Source organism: Podarcis erhardii (genome assembly GCF_964252035.2).
Source record: "Podarcis erhardii genome assembly, chromosome: 16".
Classification (NCBI taxonomy): Eukaryota; Metazoa; Chordata; class Lepidosauria; order Squamata; family Lacertidae; genus Podarcis; species Podarcis erhardii.
In genome coordinates, this window is record NC_138514.1 from 28,968,113 (window position 1) to 28,985,749 (window position 17,637).

At 47.5% G+C, this 17,637-nt stretch overlaps 1 protein-coding gene across 2 annotated transcripts in view; it reads left to right on the forward strand.

Annotated features, from left to right (window-relative positions):
• The window catches only part of SPNS2 (SPNS lysolipid transporter 2, sphingosine-1-phosphate), a gene marked incomplete at its 5' end in the record, with an annotated part of 104,527 nt that extends 91,543 nt beyond the window's left edge, over window positions 1-12,984 (forward strand). For both annotated transcript variants that reach the window (XR_014151832.1, XM_081843531.1), the window contains 2 exons: window positions 6,472-6,518; window positions 10,285-12,984. Coding sequence is in view for 1 of the 2 variants with exons in the window: in XM_081843531.1 (XP_081699657.1) it covers window positions 6,472-6,514 (43 nt within the window). The remainder of the gene's footprint in view (window positions 1-6,471; window positions 6,519-10,284) is intronic.
• Between the last annotated feature and the right edge of the window lie 4,653 nt (window positions 12,985-17,637).

The window sequence follows — 17,637 nt, forward strand, 5'->3', positions numbered from 1 at the left end:
AAAGGCTGCTTGTTTCAAAATCCTAGGGTTAAGATGGAGTGTCCCTTAAGACCTCTTGACTGCCCTATAATCACAGTTATAAGAAGAGCGCTTGACAAGTGGATGAAAAGATAGATGCTCTCCCTGTCTTTCTGTTTCTCTTTCTCTCTCTCACATGCTTCCAATTATAGAGAGGTTAAGGTGTTACTTGCATTTGCCTGCGCCTTCATAATGTAAGTTCCCTAAACATTATACAGCTGCTGCTGTACTGCTGCTTCATCTTTGGTGATCACTTGTAGCTGAGTAAGATTGTCTTCCATAAACACGGTTTTAACAATGAGTCCGTAAGTGACTGTGGAGGCCAATTCTGGATCCACACATCCTTCCACAGTGGGGACATTGGTTTCTGGGCGGGAGTTGATCACGGTGTGGATTTGCCAAGCGTGCCTTCCTCTTAGCACGTATCTCCCTTGAGTCCTGGGTTCGAGTGTCTTCAAAGCCCATGACACCTTTGGTAAAGGCTGTTCTCCGATTGGAGCTCTCGCAAGCGTTTCCCAATTGTCAGTGTTTATACTACATTTTTTAGATTTGCCTTGAGACAGTCTTTAAACTTCTTTTGTTGGCCATCAGCATTATGCTTTCCATTTTTAAGTTCGGAATAGAGTAGTTGCTTTGGAAGGCGATAAGCAGGCATCCACACAACATGACCAGTCCAATGAAGCTGATGTTGAAGAATCATTGCTTCAGCACTGGTGATCTTTGCTTCTTCCAGTACACTGGTATTAGTTGTTATACAGCAGTTAGGTTTAAAGCAGAAATAAAAGTGCAACACAGAAGAATGTAGACAAATTCAGTATAAAAATCACACATAAAGCAGAAAGTTTGAAATCTTTGTTAAGCAGCCTGATCAACTAAAGGTCTTCCAGCCAGTGGCGTAGCGTGGGGGGTGCAGGGGGGGCCGGCCGCACCGGGCGCAACATCTGGGGGTTAGGGAAATCCACGGGTTAGGGGGCGCAAATCCACGGGTTAGGGGGCGCAAATCCATGGGTTAGGGGGCGCAAATTACTTGCCTTGCCCCGGGTGCTGATAACCCACGCTACGCCACTGCTTCCAGCTGCCATTAAAACAAGGACAAGTGGTATCAAAACGGTCTTTTAAGTTTCGAAGTGGTATTTCAAAAGTCCTGAAGTGTTGGGGTTTTTTAAGTATTGATGTATGTAAATGAAGCATAGAGATGGCTTGTAGCTCTGTGGAACATACCTGGGGCAAATGCTTAAAATGTCCAGCTATGATCAGAGCTGTTTAAAGTTGCCTTGAGATGTTCTATGCCAGCGACCCCCAACCATTTGTGGGTTATGTACTGTATGCAACACTCATTTTCACAGATATCAGGAGACGAGGGTCCATTTCAAGCTCAGACAACAGGCTGATTTGCCCCAGTTCCCGAGTTCATTGCATTTAATCTGGTGTCACCCAGGAAAGTAAACTGCCGAATATTTTATATTTGCGATGTACCAAAATGTGGCACAACAGCTTCAAAAGCAGTTGCAAGCGCACACACACACAATCTTGACATTTCCCCCCTCTCAGTGTGTTTGCAAATATTCCTGTGTGACAGAAATATTGGCAGGCTTTTAGCAGCTTTTACAAGTGTGGAGGAGCGATGACTAGTACATCCTTTAAAAATGATTAGGGCAGATGATTTGGAGGTGGGAGATCTTTGTTTTGCAACCGGTTAGGCTGTGCAAGGTGAGAAGGGCTTATCACAGGACTGGGGTAGCCATTGATGGTTTCGGACTCTAGGGGCTAGTTCTCTTTGAGTTGTGCCTCGCATTGTGCCACTACAGGTCAGAAGGGGTTCATGGTATGGACTGCTCCTCCATGCAAAATGGCAACTCTCTGCTTGTTGAAAGCTGTTATGCTGGAATTTCTTCATCCAACGTGGGGCTTGAACCCACAGCCCTCAGATTAAGAGTCTCATGCTCTACCGACTGAGCTATCTAGCCTCGGACTATGACTTTAGCCCTGCTGGATTAGGCTGATGGGAATTGGAGTAGAACAACTTTCTTGCAGGCACCTGGTATATAGGTTGCCCGTGTGCAAATCCGCCGTTACAAGGAGGAGAATGGCAAGCTTTCAGTTTCAGTCCTAATTGCTGAAAGTGTAGGGCAGTTTTGTCTTTTGGAGTTTTATCTCTGTCTCAACACTTGGTTGCTTAATGAAGAGCCCTTGACGCTTTGTTGCCTGGGGAAGAGACAAGGGAATGCTATTGATTTTCTTCTCTTTTTTAATGCTGGCTTTTATCCTCCCGAGTTTTCCTCTGGAAACTGAATACTTCTCCCCTTCAAATTGTTGAAGCAAAACAGGCCAGGAAGGTAAAAACCTTGAGAGAAGCATTGGAGATAGCAATGGCAGAAAGAGACAAATCAGGGCTGAGTAGCTGGCCACATCGGGATGATGTGATGAACTGTTGTTTAGTGTAGCACTCAAACACAACCAGTTATTTAGAATGAGCCAAGGCAAGTCTTGGACTCATGTGCTCCCCTTGACTCCTCCAGCATGGCCATGAGTTGGGAAGCTCTCACTTCCGTTTTTGATTGACTCCAGTTTAGTGTTGCATCTGAATGCTAAACTGTGGTTAATCTTAACTGTGCACAAGCCAATTTAATAACCTATGCTTTGTAAGTTGACTTGAAATAAAAAAAAACTCCATAAAGTCAAGGGTGCGGCCACACCATTCTGTCTATCCCTTCGTAACAGATGACTGCTGGTGAGGCCCTCTTATCCTCCATCAATATGTCCAATCCCCTGGCTGGCCTTCAACACACGAGTCTCCCAGATCTGTTCAGGAACAGCATCCTCTCTCATTCTTGCACTAACGTTTTCAAGTGGCCTAATCGGTTGTGACTTTTCCTTTGAGCAAACCGGCCTTTGGTTCCTAAAGCACAGCCAGCTCCCTTAAAGGCTTGGAGTCACTGTCATTGCTTATCAAGCAATATGTAACTAGATGGAATATTTTTAGCTCACTCAGCCCAGGCCTTTTCCCAAACCTACTCAATGGTCAAATTTCACTTTTCTTGGGCTGTAACGTTTAGCAGATTCATTGGGGAGATGAGGGGTAGCCTTCCAATGATGCTGGACTCCAAAGCCCATCATCCCTGACCATTAGCCTTGCTGCTGTGGCTGATGGGAATTGGAGTCCAAAAACTTGTGGCGTGCCACAGATTCCCCAGCCCTAAATTAATCCTGTTTTTTTAAAAAACGCATTTAAAAAACGCATGCACATAAGTGTGCGTTTTAAAATGCATGTATGAGTGGAAGTAATGCACAAAATGCATTATGTTGCAGGAAAATGCATGACAAAAATTTCTATATTTGGCAGAATTGAGTACAAAAATGTGCATGGGAGAAATTTGCACTAAAATGCTGGTGAATTTTCCTGAGGACTTTTAAAAATGGCAAAGAGGTGTGGAAGCGTGGAGAAGCAAAACTGCAGTTGAAAGGTTTACGCATCCCATCCCTGGGCCAGGGCTCACCTGAAGTTCCTACAATGAACCTGATGCTGCTTTTGGCTTTCTTCCCAGTGCCGTAGAAAGTAAGACAATGGTAGGAGGGGACACGTGGAAGGGTCAAAATGCAGGCTGGTGACATATGGGGAAATTGCAGCGTCCCGCTGAAACAAGTGGTTTTCCAGTAGAAGGGGCATAGAAGCACGAAGACGCCCTGAGGGTTCTCCAGGAAAGCTTTCCGGGCATCAAATTAGATCCCTTTTAAAAATACCTTTAGAAATAATTGAATGACTCATTTTGGAGCAGGTAGGCGAGAATAAAATAGCAGCTGCTGCAAACCCTCCTTAATTGTAGAAGTTCGCAAAGGTTGTGGAATGAGTTTTAGTCCGTCCTGGACTAAACACTGCGGATTCCTGCAAGCAGCAAGCTATATTATAGTGAGTGAGAAGGTGGAGCAGGCAACAGGACAGGGATGTTTTCCAAAAGCAAAACAAAACAAAAAAGCCCTGCAGAAGGTTACAGCGGACAAAGAGCTTTTCCGAATTCCAAGATCTCATTTTTCTCAACTTTTGTGCTACTTTTTTTTTAAAAAAAGAAAACAATGGCAGCTTATTTCCTTTCAGAAAATAGCAGAAAAGGATGTCGCTGCCTCTTCCTCTTTAATGAACAAAAAGATCTGCAATCTCAAGAAAAATAGATTTGTTTGGGAGGGCTATTTATAAAGGAGATCTGTCCCCAGTAGGTTGGAACAGGTTTGTTTTTAGTTATTTACTGCACTTATTTGTCGCTTTTTAAATTGAACTCAAAGCGACTTAAATAAGGCATCCCACGTGGAGCTATAGTAGGGCTCTCAGGTAACCAATCCGAGCTGCTTTCAATGAAGTTCTAATTCTATAATGGGAATGGGCTTTTAAAAAAAAACTTGGGGATGGCACACTACTGGTGGGTGTGGCAACAGGTGTGACTCTTTGTACTGGAGGCTGTGCTCATTAGGACCACGAAAAAGGCAGAGCACATCTCTGCATCCTTCATCCAGGCAACCGAGAAGCCTGGTGACATTTGACCATGCAGAAGCATCTGACAAGAGTTCCCAAGGGCCGGTCAGAGGGGTCTGGGGGCCATATTTTGCCCCTGAGCCTGAGGTTCCCTATAAGGCAGAGATATGGCCTGAGACACTACAGCCCTGTTCCAACCCAGAAAGCCTGAACCATTGGTGGGTAAGCAGGCACTCTTGGGGTGACAAGAGCAGCAGGCAATATTTCCAAGCTTGGGAATATGATTATAATAATTATTATTTGGAGCGTGTTCATCAGGCTCACCTCGAGTACAAGGCAGGCCTTATGGCCCTCAAATTGTTCCTTTACAGCCAGGCAGGGGAATCTGTGACCCTCCAGATATTTGTGGACTTCCAATTCCTGTTTTCCCAAGTCAGCCTGGCTTATGGACAAGGAGGATGGGAGTCGTGGTCTGGCAGCACCTAGAGGGCCACTGGCTCCCCAGCCCTTCTCATAACGGAGGCAGCGACTGCAGTCTGTGCTGCAAAGGGTGTCCAGGGGAAGCATCCATGGGGGCCCCACAGCTCACAAAGCCCCCTCTCCAAGCAGTGCTGCTTCCCTCCCTTAGAGCACCTGTCAGGGAACTGCCATCAGCTCAGAGGCAAGAGGTGGAAGGGCAGTTGTGTTATAGGGAACCTCCGAAGATCTTGCAAAGCAGTTCCTCCTCTGGCAAGGAGGAAAGCCCCGCCTCCAGTGGGGAGGAGGTGCAGGGACCAGGAGATGCTAGGGAGATCCTCAACACGGAGCCTGTGCAAAGCGGGGGGGGAGCCCCCCTTTGCCAGTGCCCACTCTGCGCAGTAGGTTTCGGCGCAGAGAGGGGAGGAGAAGGATGGGGGTCACACGGCTGTTATGCTGGGGGAGGTACAAGGACCGGCCACTCCCAGATTCTGCTAGCGACTGAGCCAGACATGAACTTGCGACGTTCTTCACCGTAAATATTTTGGACTAATAGTAAAGCTGGAAAAGACAGGTCGGAGTCTTGCCTGTTTGCTCTCGAGCAACCACACCAACACCTGACAGCACCCAAGCCCTTGAGGGGCAATGCCATCAGGAATTGTGCTTTGTGTGCCCACGTTCAAGCAGCCTAGGCAAAGGAGGCCTTTCTCAAGGACAGCATTGCTTTAGACCGGGCGCCAAATGTGTGGTGGTCTTCTTTTTAAAAATTTGAAGTTTGCGGTTGTTGTTGTTTTAGCTTTTTCTAACTTTAATACAAAGCCATCTTGTTTTTTCACTTTATTGAGCGGCTGGTTTGGTTTTCTGTTTTCTATTCCTGTACGCTGGCCTGTCGTCTGATTTTTCTCTTCTGTTCTCTCTTTATTTTAGAAAAGTGTTATAGCCATTTTATTAAACACACACACACAACCCTGCCTCTAATATCTTGTGCCAGTAATCCGAGACCCCTGCTTGGCACGCTGTGCTTGTTATCCTTTCTCACAAACAGATAATGGGGAGTGAGGAAAGGACAGGAAATAGGCAGATGTTGTTGTATTGCCAGAGGGGATGGATGGATGACAGTCAGGGAGTCGTCTAAAGATGGCTTGTCAACATGCACTGTACAAAAACAACCATCTCCCCCAGCTAAAGAAGGGGTGACATCGCTTGCAGAAACCTTTGGGGAGTTTATGCTGCTGGGTCTGTGACTGTTCCCAGTGTGGGAGCAGCACGACTCTTGCATGGCCACCGTGGGAGGGATGCCCAGCGCACCTGGGCGATGCCGTTTCCGCTTGCCTGTTTACTTTTTCTCTTCCACAAATGGCTCACCTGTCCAAAAATGACAAGTGAGCCAGCAGGATGGGCTTCAGCATTGGCTGGCTGAGCATCCAGTGACGGCTGCTCTCGATGTCAGGGTCTGTGTCTGTAAAGTTTCTGTGTTGTTTTTTTTATTTTTGGAACTTGCTGATACCTTTCCTCCCCCTCTTGCTTTGCAGAGTAAATCAACTCATGATGCCTCCAGCCTCTGTGAAAGTCTAAGGCGGTGAGTAAACCAAAAGAGATGTGTGCATCGTGTGTGTGTGTGTGTGTGTGTGTGTGTGTGTGCAGGTTGGAAGGTGGTTGCTGGGCCTTTGGGCTGATGTGTTGAAGGGGAGCTAAATGTGTTGAAGGGGAGCATCTTCAAATACCTGAAGGGCTGTCACATGGAAGATGGAGCAAGCTTGTTTTCCGCTGCTGCAGAGGGTAGGACCTGAGCCAGTGGATCCAAAATACAAGCGAGGAGATTCTGACAAAACCTTAGGAATGTGCTGGCTGTTTGCCTTAATAAAAATTGATTGATTGACAAAACCTTAGAAAGAAGAACTTTCATATCTATATCTATCTATATCTATATCTATATCTATATCTATATCTATATCTATATCTATATCTATATCTATATCTATATCTATAAAAAAGGTAAAGGACCCCTGACAGTTAAGTCCAGTCGCGGATGACTCTGGGGTTGCGGCGCTCATCTTGCTTTGCTAGCTGAGGGAGCTGACGTTTGTCCGCAGACAGTTTTTCCAGGTCATGTGGCCAGCATGACTAAGCCGCTTCTGGAGATCCAGAGCAGCACACGGAAACGCCGTTTACCTTTCTGCTGGAACGGTACCTATTTATCTACTTGCACTGTGTGCTTTTGAACTGCTAGGTTGGCAGGAGCAGGGACCAAGCAACGGGAGCTCACCCCGTCGCAGGGATTCGAACCACCGACCTTCTGATCAGCAATCCCTAGTCTTGGTGGTTTAGACCACAGTGCCACCCACGTCCCCATCTATATCTATAATATTTTCATTTTTTCTGATAACAGTTTTCATAAGCTTACATATCAAATCCAAATTTGCATTGATTGACCCCCCTCACCAATTTCCATTCCCCCCCTTTATTTTCCATGCATCTAATAGTATTTCCACTTAATTTCAGATTATTTTTCACATCATAATTCTACCTTCAGTTTATAAATGCTACAACAATCCTGCTAATGCTTCCACATTTTTACAGTGCTCTTTAAAATAATCTATTTAAAAAATCCCCATTCATTATTACATTTTTTCTTCATCTTGGTTCCTGATCTTACCCAGAAAGTTTTGCCATTTCAGCATAGTCTATCATCTTAGTCTTCCATTCTTCTTTCGTTGGTACGTCCTCTTCTTTCCACTTCTGGGCATAAAAAAGATCTTTCTGACAGTAAGAACGGTTTGACAGTGGAACACACCACCTTCAAAGGTGGTGGACTCGTCTTCACAGGAGGTTTTTAAACAGACGTTGGATGGCCATCTTGATTCTCTAGCTGTGATTCCTGCATTACGGGGGGTTGGACTAGATGACCCTCAGGGTCCCTTCCAGCCCTACAGTTCCATGATTCTGTGATTGTCTGCAGAGAGAGGCCTATGCCTGCAGCCTGGGTAGATACCCCCATTTACTCTGCAGCCAGTGTACTCCTGCTCCTGGTTTGTGAAGCCATGTGCGCACAACATTAGCCACAATCCAGATATCTTGTAGGGTATTTTGTTTTGTTTTTTTGAGAAATATTGCATTTGGGGGCATTTACCTTAAAAACAGCTTCGATCTGATTTGAAAACATAAGCCATATATGAAGATATCCACGCTGCCTCTCAGGTGACTGACAGAAACACATCCCACCGTAGAAATGTGTACAATGACATGCAAACGTGATTTGAAGGGCAGTTGGGGGGATGGATGGGGGTGGGTGGGTGTATCTTGCAGTGTTTTAAGCCATTAATGTGCACATCGCCTAAGGGAGCCTTTCTGAACCTATGGGTCCCCAGCTAGCAAGGCCAGAGCTCAGGGATGATGGGAGTTGTAGTCCAACAACATCTGGGGACCCACAGGTTGAGAACCTCTGGCCTAAGGCTTCCTTGCGGCCAGGAAGCCTGTGAAACCACAAGGCGGAAGCGTCTGTTTCCGTAAAGCTTTATAGGGCATTGAAAAATTCGGATGAGTGCGAATTTTGAAGGCTTGGCTCCTTTGATTTGTGCATATTCCTTTCAGAATGAAGAAATGGGAAATGTTTGGCTTTAAAGGTATGCTGAATTGAGTTGCTCCTCTATCCATGCATTGGAAATGCAGTGGGTTTGAGTAGACGGACTTCAAGGCTCCCCTCAGTGACTCTTAAATTGAACAGAGCATTCCTAGAAGGAAGCAGCCGAAGGCTGCACAGGGCATCTACTGGAGTCATAAAAGGAATCTGGCCATCCCAGTAGGAGCCTTTGCACAATCCTATTAAGTAGCTCTTACAGTTGTGATTAAATTTAATCGTATGAACACCAAGGGATTCATTTGACAGTCCTTTTAGTCTTTTTTAATCACTTTAGGTACATTATTAGGCAAACAGGCTTTTCAAGTGTATTAGTAGCTCAGCAGCCCCTCCATTTTTAATGCAGAAAATGCCACTTCAGTGGGAGCAGTTAGGCTCTAGAAGTGGAAGCGGGCATTTTTACTTTTCCCCAGCCTGCCATTTTCCTGCTCCAAATCCCCACCTCCAAGTCCAAAATGGCTTTTCCCACTCTGGGGTTCCAAAACTGGGGGAGCCCCTTGTTTCCTTTAGCTGATCCCAGTCCCAAAATGTGGCTTTACCTGTATTGCTTAAATAATAGTTTCATTGCATATATTTGCATGCAGCAAACCATTGTGTATTTGGGCATGTAACAAACCATTGCATATGTTTGTATGTAAAAAGCCGCTTGGCGATTTCCCCCGGAACAGCACATAAGTGGGAGCATCACATGACCTATAGCTGTGGGGAGATTGTAGGCCCTTCACTGAAGCTAAGCTGATCTGGGACTAGTCAGTTCCTGGATGGAAGGCCACCTGGGAATGCCAGTGTTTGCCAGCTTGAGCTCTCTCACAGCACAGACAGGATGTGACTGTTGTCAAATAAATCGAGAGAGTCACAATTTAATTACAGGTTGTCACTCATTGCTAGAAGAAAATGCCATGTTCACTCTTTAATTTTGCAAGAACAGACTAGATCAGCAGAACTTAATACTACGGCATTGTAGTGTATTTAATAAGGGCCTGATCGGAACAGATCCGTGTCCTAAAAAATTGCTTTGTATCTGAAGCAGCTATAAAGGAAAATTAAGCCTAAGACTTATCACCACTTACAGCCGTGTGCCGTCAGGAGGAACAGGAGAATAAAACCCTGTTTAGGTAACTTGCAAGTCTTGGGTTGGCCGAGTTGATAAAATTGCCCAAGCATGGAATTTTAAAACCCTACATCGAAACCAGGAATGAAGTCAGGCCCATACCATCCTCACGTATTTCTGTCTTTACAAATACATCAGTACCTCAAGTTACAGACACTTCAGGTTACAGACTCCGCTAACCCAGAAATAGTACCTCAGGTTAAGAACTTTGCTTCAGGATGAGAACAGAAATCGCGGTGCAGCGGCAGCGGGAGACCCCATTAGCTAAACTGGTACCTCAGGTTACCACTTTACCTCAGGTTACCTCAGGTTAAGAACAGTTTCAGGTTAAGAACGGACCTCCAGAACAAATTAAGTTCTTAACCCGAGGTACCACTGTAAGCAAATTGCCTGATGCAGCAGACTTCCATAGAAAACAACTGAACCTGTCTTCCCTCCCTTACTTCTGGCCCAGTTCTGCAGCCTCTTGGATTATGGCCTCACATATTCCCGTTAGTGGTCCGAGCTAATACACATCCAACTGTCTCCCTTGCTCTGAAAGCTTGTGTGTCTCCTTTCTTCCACGCTAACAACTTGTCTTTGTTCCCTTCCGCACAGCTGACGTCCCGGATGATGAAGGAAAGCTTTTGTGAGCTCCGGCAGCCGCCGAACCCCAAAATGAGCACCTGCAGGAGACGCCCTCCCCCCTCCGATCCACCCTTCCCGGAACATGAAGCCGCGGGAAATTCATCCTGGGGAACCGATTACGCAGCGACATGGTGTTACTTCAGCCAGAGGAGAGGGGGAGTCCTTTGGAGCACATCTCAACAGACGTGGAGTCCTGTGCTTTTGCGGTCTTGCGTAAAGAAGAGCTCCCATCTCCCCTGCTCCAGAGGGAAGGGAACTTTCTGGCTGGCATCTTTCCCAAAAAGAAGTCACTTGGAGGACCGGTGTACAGCTTTGCTTTCAGCTCCATGAAGATGCTGCCTTGGGTCAATGGCGAAGACTCCCTGCCCCATTGAACACACTGCTGCTCTTGCCATCCATCTCTGGTCTCCATCCTAGTTGGAAAAGCAGAGCCTCGGATTTGGGTTGTGAAAGCCAAGATCCCTTTTGTATTATTGAATCATGGCATAGGACACTTTCTGCAGGAGGTCAAAAAGATTGGACTGGCTGGGCACATTCACATATATACATATATATATTTAATTTAAAGGTGTTCCTTGAACTAGCAGGAAGCTGCTGGAGCTACCTCAAGGCCACTGCAGGGTTTGGTCTTGGCCAGGAATTTGGTGTTTTAACTTTCTACTGGGGAATCCAAGCGTAATTTCAGGTCCTTTGAGGGGTGGGGAGAAGCAACAGAGAAAGAGGCGGCGTGGGCAGCTTTAGCCGAGAACGTTACCTACCTACTGATGGTCCTCACGGGTCAGAAATGAAGCTGCCCAGAGTGTCCGTTTCTTTAAATGCAAGTGAATGTGAGATAGTTGTTGCTTTTGAGTCAAGGTCAGGTCGGAGAAGAATCGCTGTTTCCTGTTGGAGTCAAATGCTACGGGAGTAGGTTGATGTTGGGGAACTCATTGAGTAGGGCAGGCTGCGGTGGAGCCACAGTGATCCCACCCAGATCCCGAAATCTCTGCTGTTCCAAGAAATTTATGTTTTCAGAAAGATCCCGATTAGCTCCCAGTAGTGCCTGTCAACTCACTCAGAGAAGCAGAAAGAATGTGAGGATTAGCAGCAGGGGCGATTTCTGCTGTGTTGGATTTAACATCAGACGTATCTTGTCAGTGAACATGCACATATAGTCAGGGATATTGCCTCTCACCTCTAGCAAGGGCCAGGAGGGTAGTGACTCCTGTGGGGGTTCGAGGCTCTGCTGAAAGGTTGTAGCACCTTGGGAGACGAAAGGCCTGCCAAGCTGAAGGGGAAAAGGGTAAAGGGACGCCTGACCATTAGGTCCAGTCGCAGACTCTGGGGTTGCGGCGCTCATCTCGCTTTATTGGGCAAGGGAGCTGGCGTTTGTCCGCAGACAGCTTCTGGGTCATGTGGCCAGCATGACTAAGCCGCTTCTGGCAAACCAGAGCAGCGCACAGAAATGCCGTTTACCTTCCCGCCAGAGCGGTACCTATTTATCTACTTGCACTTTGACGTGCTTTAGAACTGCTAGGTTGGCAGGAGCAGGGACCGAGCAACGGGAGCTCACCCTGTCACGGGAATTCAAACCGCCGACCTTCTGATTGGCAAGCCCTAGGCTCTGTGGTTTAACCTACAGCGCCACCCACCTCCCTAAGTTGCATGGTACCCGGTGCCAATTCTCCACGACAGATTACTGATAGAAGTGTCAGTCCCTTCAACTTCCTGTTGTTGGCGCTACAAGCTTTCTGCAGCCGAGTGGGGTAGTGGAGAAAAGCAAGCTAGCTCCACACACACATAGACACTGCAAGGGTCGGAGGGCAAACTTCTGAAGCAGGGAGCCTCTTCTGTGCATGAACCCCCGAGGATGAGGGCTCCAAAATGCACAGGGAGCTCAACAGGAATAGCAGCAGGGGGTGGGTTTGTGTAGGACATTTGTTCCCCTTTCACCTGTTTACTTGACTCGGGTGTAGAAAGCCTGGAGCAGGCTACAGGCACATAGGAATCTGCTCTCCAGAAGAGGCCTAAAAAAATACAAAGCAAAGAGACTAGGAACTAGGTTTACTGTTTATTATACGCACCTACTTTTGCATTGGAAAGCTATGAGCCAGCTCTGGGATTAGGCTGGATTTATTTGCCAGAGAGAATGGTGCTGTGGCAGGGAGAGCATAGCTGTCAGGGCCTGGAGGGGAAGATATCACCATGGTCTGAATTTCAGCCGCAGAAGAACATTAAGAAAAAGGTGCGCTCTCAGAGCATAAATCAGGTCGAAGCATCACCACGCAAGATGGGAAAGTAATCTTGACCTCCACCCTCATCATCTCCCCCCATCTCCTCAAATGTTCCACCTTTCACCCTGCCTCTCACCGCCGGGCTTTTGTCATTTGCTCCGTCCTCCCCCCCCCCCCCGTCTTTCTTTCCTTGTAAAGAGACACTTAAAAACAATCGCTTTGGCAAATGGTGAAAGGGATGGAAATGTGACGTACGTTTTCTTGTTATACAAGGCAGGACTCGAACCAGTTTTCTGATTTTCTTTCAGAAGCAAAACAAAAACAAATAAGATGAAAAATGGCTATTTTATATTTTAAAGAGCAATGAAGTTGATTATGGATCTCAGAGTATAAGAAGAAGAATTAAATATAAATATATGCATTATGTAAATTAATGAATAAAGCTATTTAAACACTTTGTGCTGGCTTTCATCTCTCGCTCGGCTGCCTGTCGGGAGACGCGGGTTCCAGGTGAGACAGCGGCTTTGAAGGAAACCGCTGCTGTTTCTCCTCCAACAGCGCTTACAGCCATGCCTGTGCAGAGATCTGAAGAGATTTGCTGCAAACAAGTAGGGCCGGCCCACGCAGGAGGCAAAGCAGGGCAACTGCCTCGGGCGGCAGGATACACAGGGGCAGCAGATCCGGGCTCTAAGGAACGTGTCTCCTGCTGCTGCCGCGATGGCAGCAACACCTGTGATGTGCTTGTTGGAAGCTGGGTCTGCCTCCTCCTTGTCAGCACCCCCCATGCCACCTCTACAGCAGTGTCTTGGCACATAGGAGGCACTGCTGGTCTCTCACCACTAGGAAGGAAATGAGGGGGGGCCTGCCGTCTGGGTTCTCCTGAGCTCTGCTGGTGTGATTCAGGGTGGGCCCCTTACCCCCACTGCAATGGCCCTTAATTCTCAGTAATGATGGCACCGGGCAACCCTCCCGGGGCAGAGCATTCTATAAGTGGGAAGCCACCGCAGAAAAAGCCAGTTCTCATGTTGCCACCGTCCGGACCCCTTGTGGAGACCGCAGGGTCTGGGATAATAATAATAATAAATTTTTATTTATACCCCGCCCTTCCCAGTTCAGAAAACCGGGCTCAGGGCGGCTAACAATAAATTTAAAACACTTAATTGATGCAACAAAAAACAGCATAAAATACGGTATAAAATGTGAATAACAATAAATTCAGAATTCAAAAATCAATTTAGGGGAAAATCAATAGAGAAATGGGGCCGCTGATATGATCCAATACAACTCTTGTTGAGATTTGTGTTGCCATAGCTGGGCTCAGATCATCGGTCTCTAGACCGCAGACCGCTTAGCGTTGTCAGCCTGACTGTTTTTGTCAGCTACAGAGAGATTAGCCTTAGGGCTAAATGACTTGTTACAGTGTGGGTGGTTCTACTCGCATTCAGGCAGATTCTAGAAGCCGCCTGCAAACGGGGGAAGTCAGTGACTGACATGTGGGTGGGTGGGTGTACATGTGTGTTTATCAGTGCAAAGATGTTAGAGGAGGGTGAGCCTTGCATGCACACTCCTCCCCCCCCCACCCCCAATTCAAGCAATGCATCTTCAGGCAAATGCACATGTGCCCAGGCATGGCAGAATTCCCTGAAGCTTCCAGGCATGGACGATTCATCCTCTCAAATCAATTCGGCTGCCTGACACACAGTCTCTGCAGGAACAACCCCCATACCGACTGCCAGTTGCGAGAGGCCGCGACCACCCCCTTCCATTTGCAGAACCAATTTGCAGAATTTATAACAAGGCACAGCTCAGAGGCGAGCTTCGGCGGAGGGGGTGAGCCAGGTCACATCCGAGGGCTTTTAATGGGGGCATAGCCTTTTAATAATGCGCTTAGGCTGGCTTTTGACATCTCTCGTGAACGACATGGAACGCCCACTGCAGGAACCTTGACAGTGGTTTCCACAACTGCCCCACCCCACAACCAACCGCCCACCCCATCTCAGAAATGGTGCTGAACAGGACTGCGAAGAGAGCAAATGAAAAAGGCATTTCCCCCTCACATAATCAACACATTCCTCTAGGGGCGATCTGTTGAGGACCACATAGCATTGTAAGAGTTGGAAGGGACCCTGCAGGTCATCTAGTCTAACCCCCTGAAATGCAGGAATAAGTTTGCCCAACGTGGGGTTCGAACCCACAACCCTGAGTTTAAGAGGCTCACGCTCTACTGACTGAGCTGTGTGTTGGCTTATCTGAAGTACACTGCTGGCAAAGCATCGATCTCTCTCTCAAAAGGCCCAGGTTGGTTCCCCATCCCTCCAACCTTAGGATACATTTGCTACCACCCCAACTCCTGACCTGCCTGGCAGCGACTGGAAGCAATGTGGGGGCATGTTGGCTTGCTGGACAGCAAAGCCCAGGCCTGCAGCATTTCAGGTGGAATAACCTGCTGAATGACCTCCTCTGCCTCTGGCCAGATACACGTCATTCATTTAAAGCACAGCGAAATCACTTTGGACTCCCATGGATTTCCCCAAAGAATTCTGGAAGCCGCATGTTGCTAAGGGTGCTGCAATTTCCCGAGCGGTTTATCGTCTCCACCCTCATCGTTCTGCCCAGATGCTGAGGTCCAGCTCTGAGGGCCTTCTGGTGGTTCCCTCACTGCGAGAAGTGGAGTTACAGGGAACCAGGCAGAGGGCCTTCTCGGTAGTGGCGCCCGCCCTGTGGAACACCCTCCCATCAGAGGTCAAAGAGATAAATAACTACCTGACATTCAGAAGACATCTTAAGGCAGCCCTGTTCAGGGAAGTTTTTAATGTGTGACATTTTAGTGTATCTTTGGTCTCTGTGGAAGCCGCCCAGAGTGGCTGGGGAAACCCAGCCAGATGGGCAGGGTACAAATAAATTATTATTATTATATTTATCAGCCTGTCCATCCCTCTTTACCGGGACGCCTGGGATTGTAGCTGTGCGAGGGGAATGGGCAGTGCTGTTTTGATTAAAGAAGCAAGGTGCCGCTCCTCATGGAGGGCAGCGCCATGGGTGCCAGCACAAAATGGCTGCCGCGGCAGTTGTCATAATCTCATTGCTGAGCGACAAGGTGCAAACCAGCCAACCAGAAGCATCTCTGAGGTGGACTTCGGTCAGCATCTGAAGTCAGGTCCAGTCCCAGGGTCGGGCTAACAGCAATCCATGCGGTCAGACGGTCCAGGAATCCAATGATCATGGGTTCAGGGGTCAAGACGAGCAAGAAGCCAGGAACTGCAAACGTCGTTTCCAGCATTTGATGGCTGCTGGAAGCTCAAGCTTAAGGTAGCTGAAGCCAGCTACTTCTTAACAGCACCTTCTATTGAGTCCTTGAAGGCTGTTGAGCTGCAGGTGGAGTCAGTCCATCTTCTCCCCCCTCCAGGCTGCTGTTCAACAGGTGAAGCCGACTCCTGGCCCATTACAGCAGCAGAAATAAAACAAGGTGCCAGTACTCCGTACCAGGGAGAACTCAAAAATAAAAATAAAAATCTAGGAATCGGGACGCCTAAAATCAATCAGACCTTTAACACAGTCCCCAGGGGTGTTTGCGGAAGGCCGCAAGAAAGTGGTGTCACTTTAATTTTAATAAGTATTAAATTTGTATTACTTTGGCGACAATTGGTTAAAGATTATGGAAAATCAATAAAAAAATAATTGGCAAAAAAAAGGGGCATCATAGTGCTTTAAGTGTGTGGTACGGATGTAGCCGCAGAATGCTGGCTGGCAGCTGAGGAGCAGCAAATAGAAACTGTATGGGGGAGCGTGCAATGGAGTATCCTGAAAAGGAGTGTGGCTGGCTGCTGCAACCCTGGACGAGAGCTCCTCACCGCAACATTGTGGTGCGCAGAATACTACAGAATCTCTCACACCTCTCTGTTAGTACTGCTTCTCCTCAGACAGCAAAAAGCAGGTGGTTTAAGTCCCCATTTTCAAAGTACCCAGAACTCCGTAGGATGGAAACCTCCCTGGGGGAACTAGTGAAGGAGGCTGTTGCCCGTGGCGCCAGCCATTTTCATCCACCCATTTCCCCTCAGATGCCTAATCCTCTTCATATGTCAAAAGGCCTCTTCCCAGGCCACAAGGGAGATGCAGATGGGAGCGTTGCCATGGTACCCTTGTCCTCAAGGGGTCTGGAACCTCAAATCGCCCGGCTGCTTGGCGAGATGGTCCTTTTCACACCACGCAGAGATCCGCTTCTCCTCAGTGGAAAACTTTTTAGTGGCTCTTACGAATGTTCTCCAACGGGACGTGCCGCCTCTTCTCCTCAGGCACAAAAGATGAGCAGCTGTTTCCTTCAAGACATACGCAGAGGGTGGGCTGTTGTAGCTGCATCATTAAAGAATAATTAAAACAGCGAGACTGAACGGAGGGACGTGGGGGACGCACATGGCCCTGATGTCTTCCTACGCTCCTCTCCACATCCAATCCTATTCTACGGCACCCACAGAGAAGCAAGACGTGACAGGCCGAAGTATGAGCAGATCCGAGGAGGAATATCAAGATCTATGTGTTATAAAAACACCGGGGAGTTGTGCTAGTGTCTTCTGCCTGCTCAGTTTCTGCGCAGATTACAAACACGCACACTGCAGATAGAAATCTAGCATATAAGTGAAGCGTGTCCCTAGGAACCCTCTTTCCTACTAGTTTTCCACATGCAGGGCTTGAGTTTTCATACAGAGAAAACTCAGCTGCCTTAAAGTGGTGTGGACCAGGCACTGGTCTGCCTCACTGTCTGCTCTTTTAAGAAAACTGGACCAATGTATTGACCCCACCAAAATTAAGACTTTAGTAGCCCCCAAATTGTATTGACGGACCCCATTCAAGATTACGATTTAGGTCCAATGAAGATGTATGATATAGGCCGCAAACCAAAAGTAAGTCAGCAAGCCCTGCCAAACTCTTGAGCAGAGATCTCTAGTGCTGCAGGTAAGCATGTGCCAATATACTTGGCATCCCGTTGAGGGAGAAATTCACCAGCAGGACAGAACACAAGAAGCAGATTTGGCATCTGGCTGGCTAACAGCCTGACGTATTTAAGAATTCATGAACTGTGGAAATATAAACAGGGGAGACGGTGGAACATTTG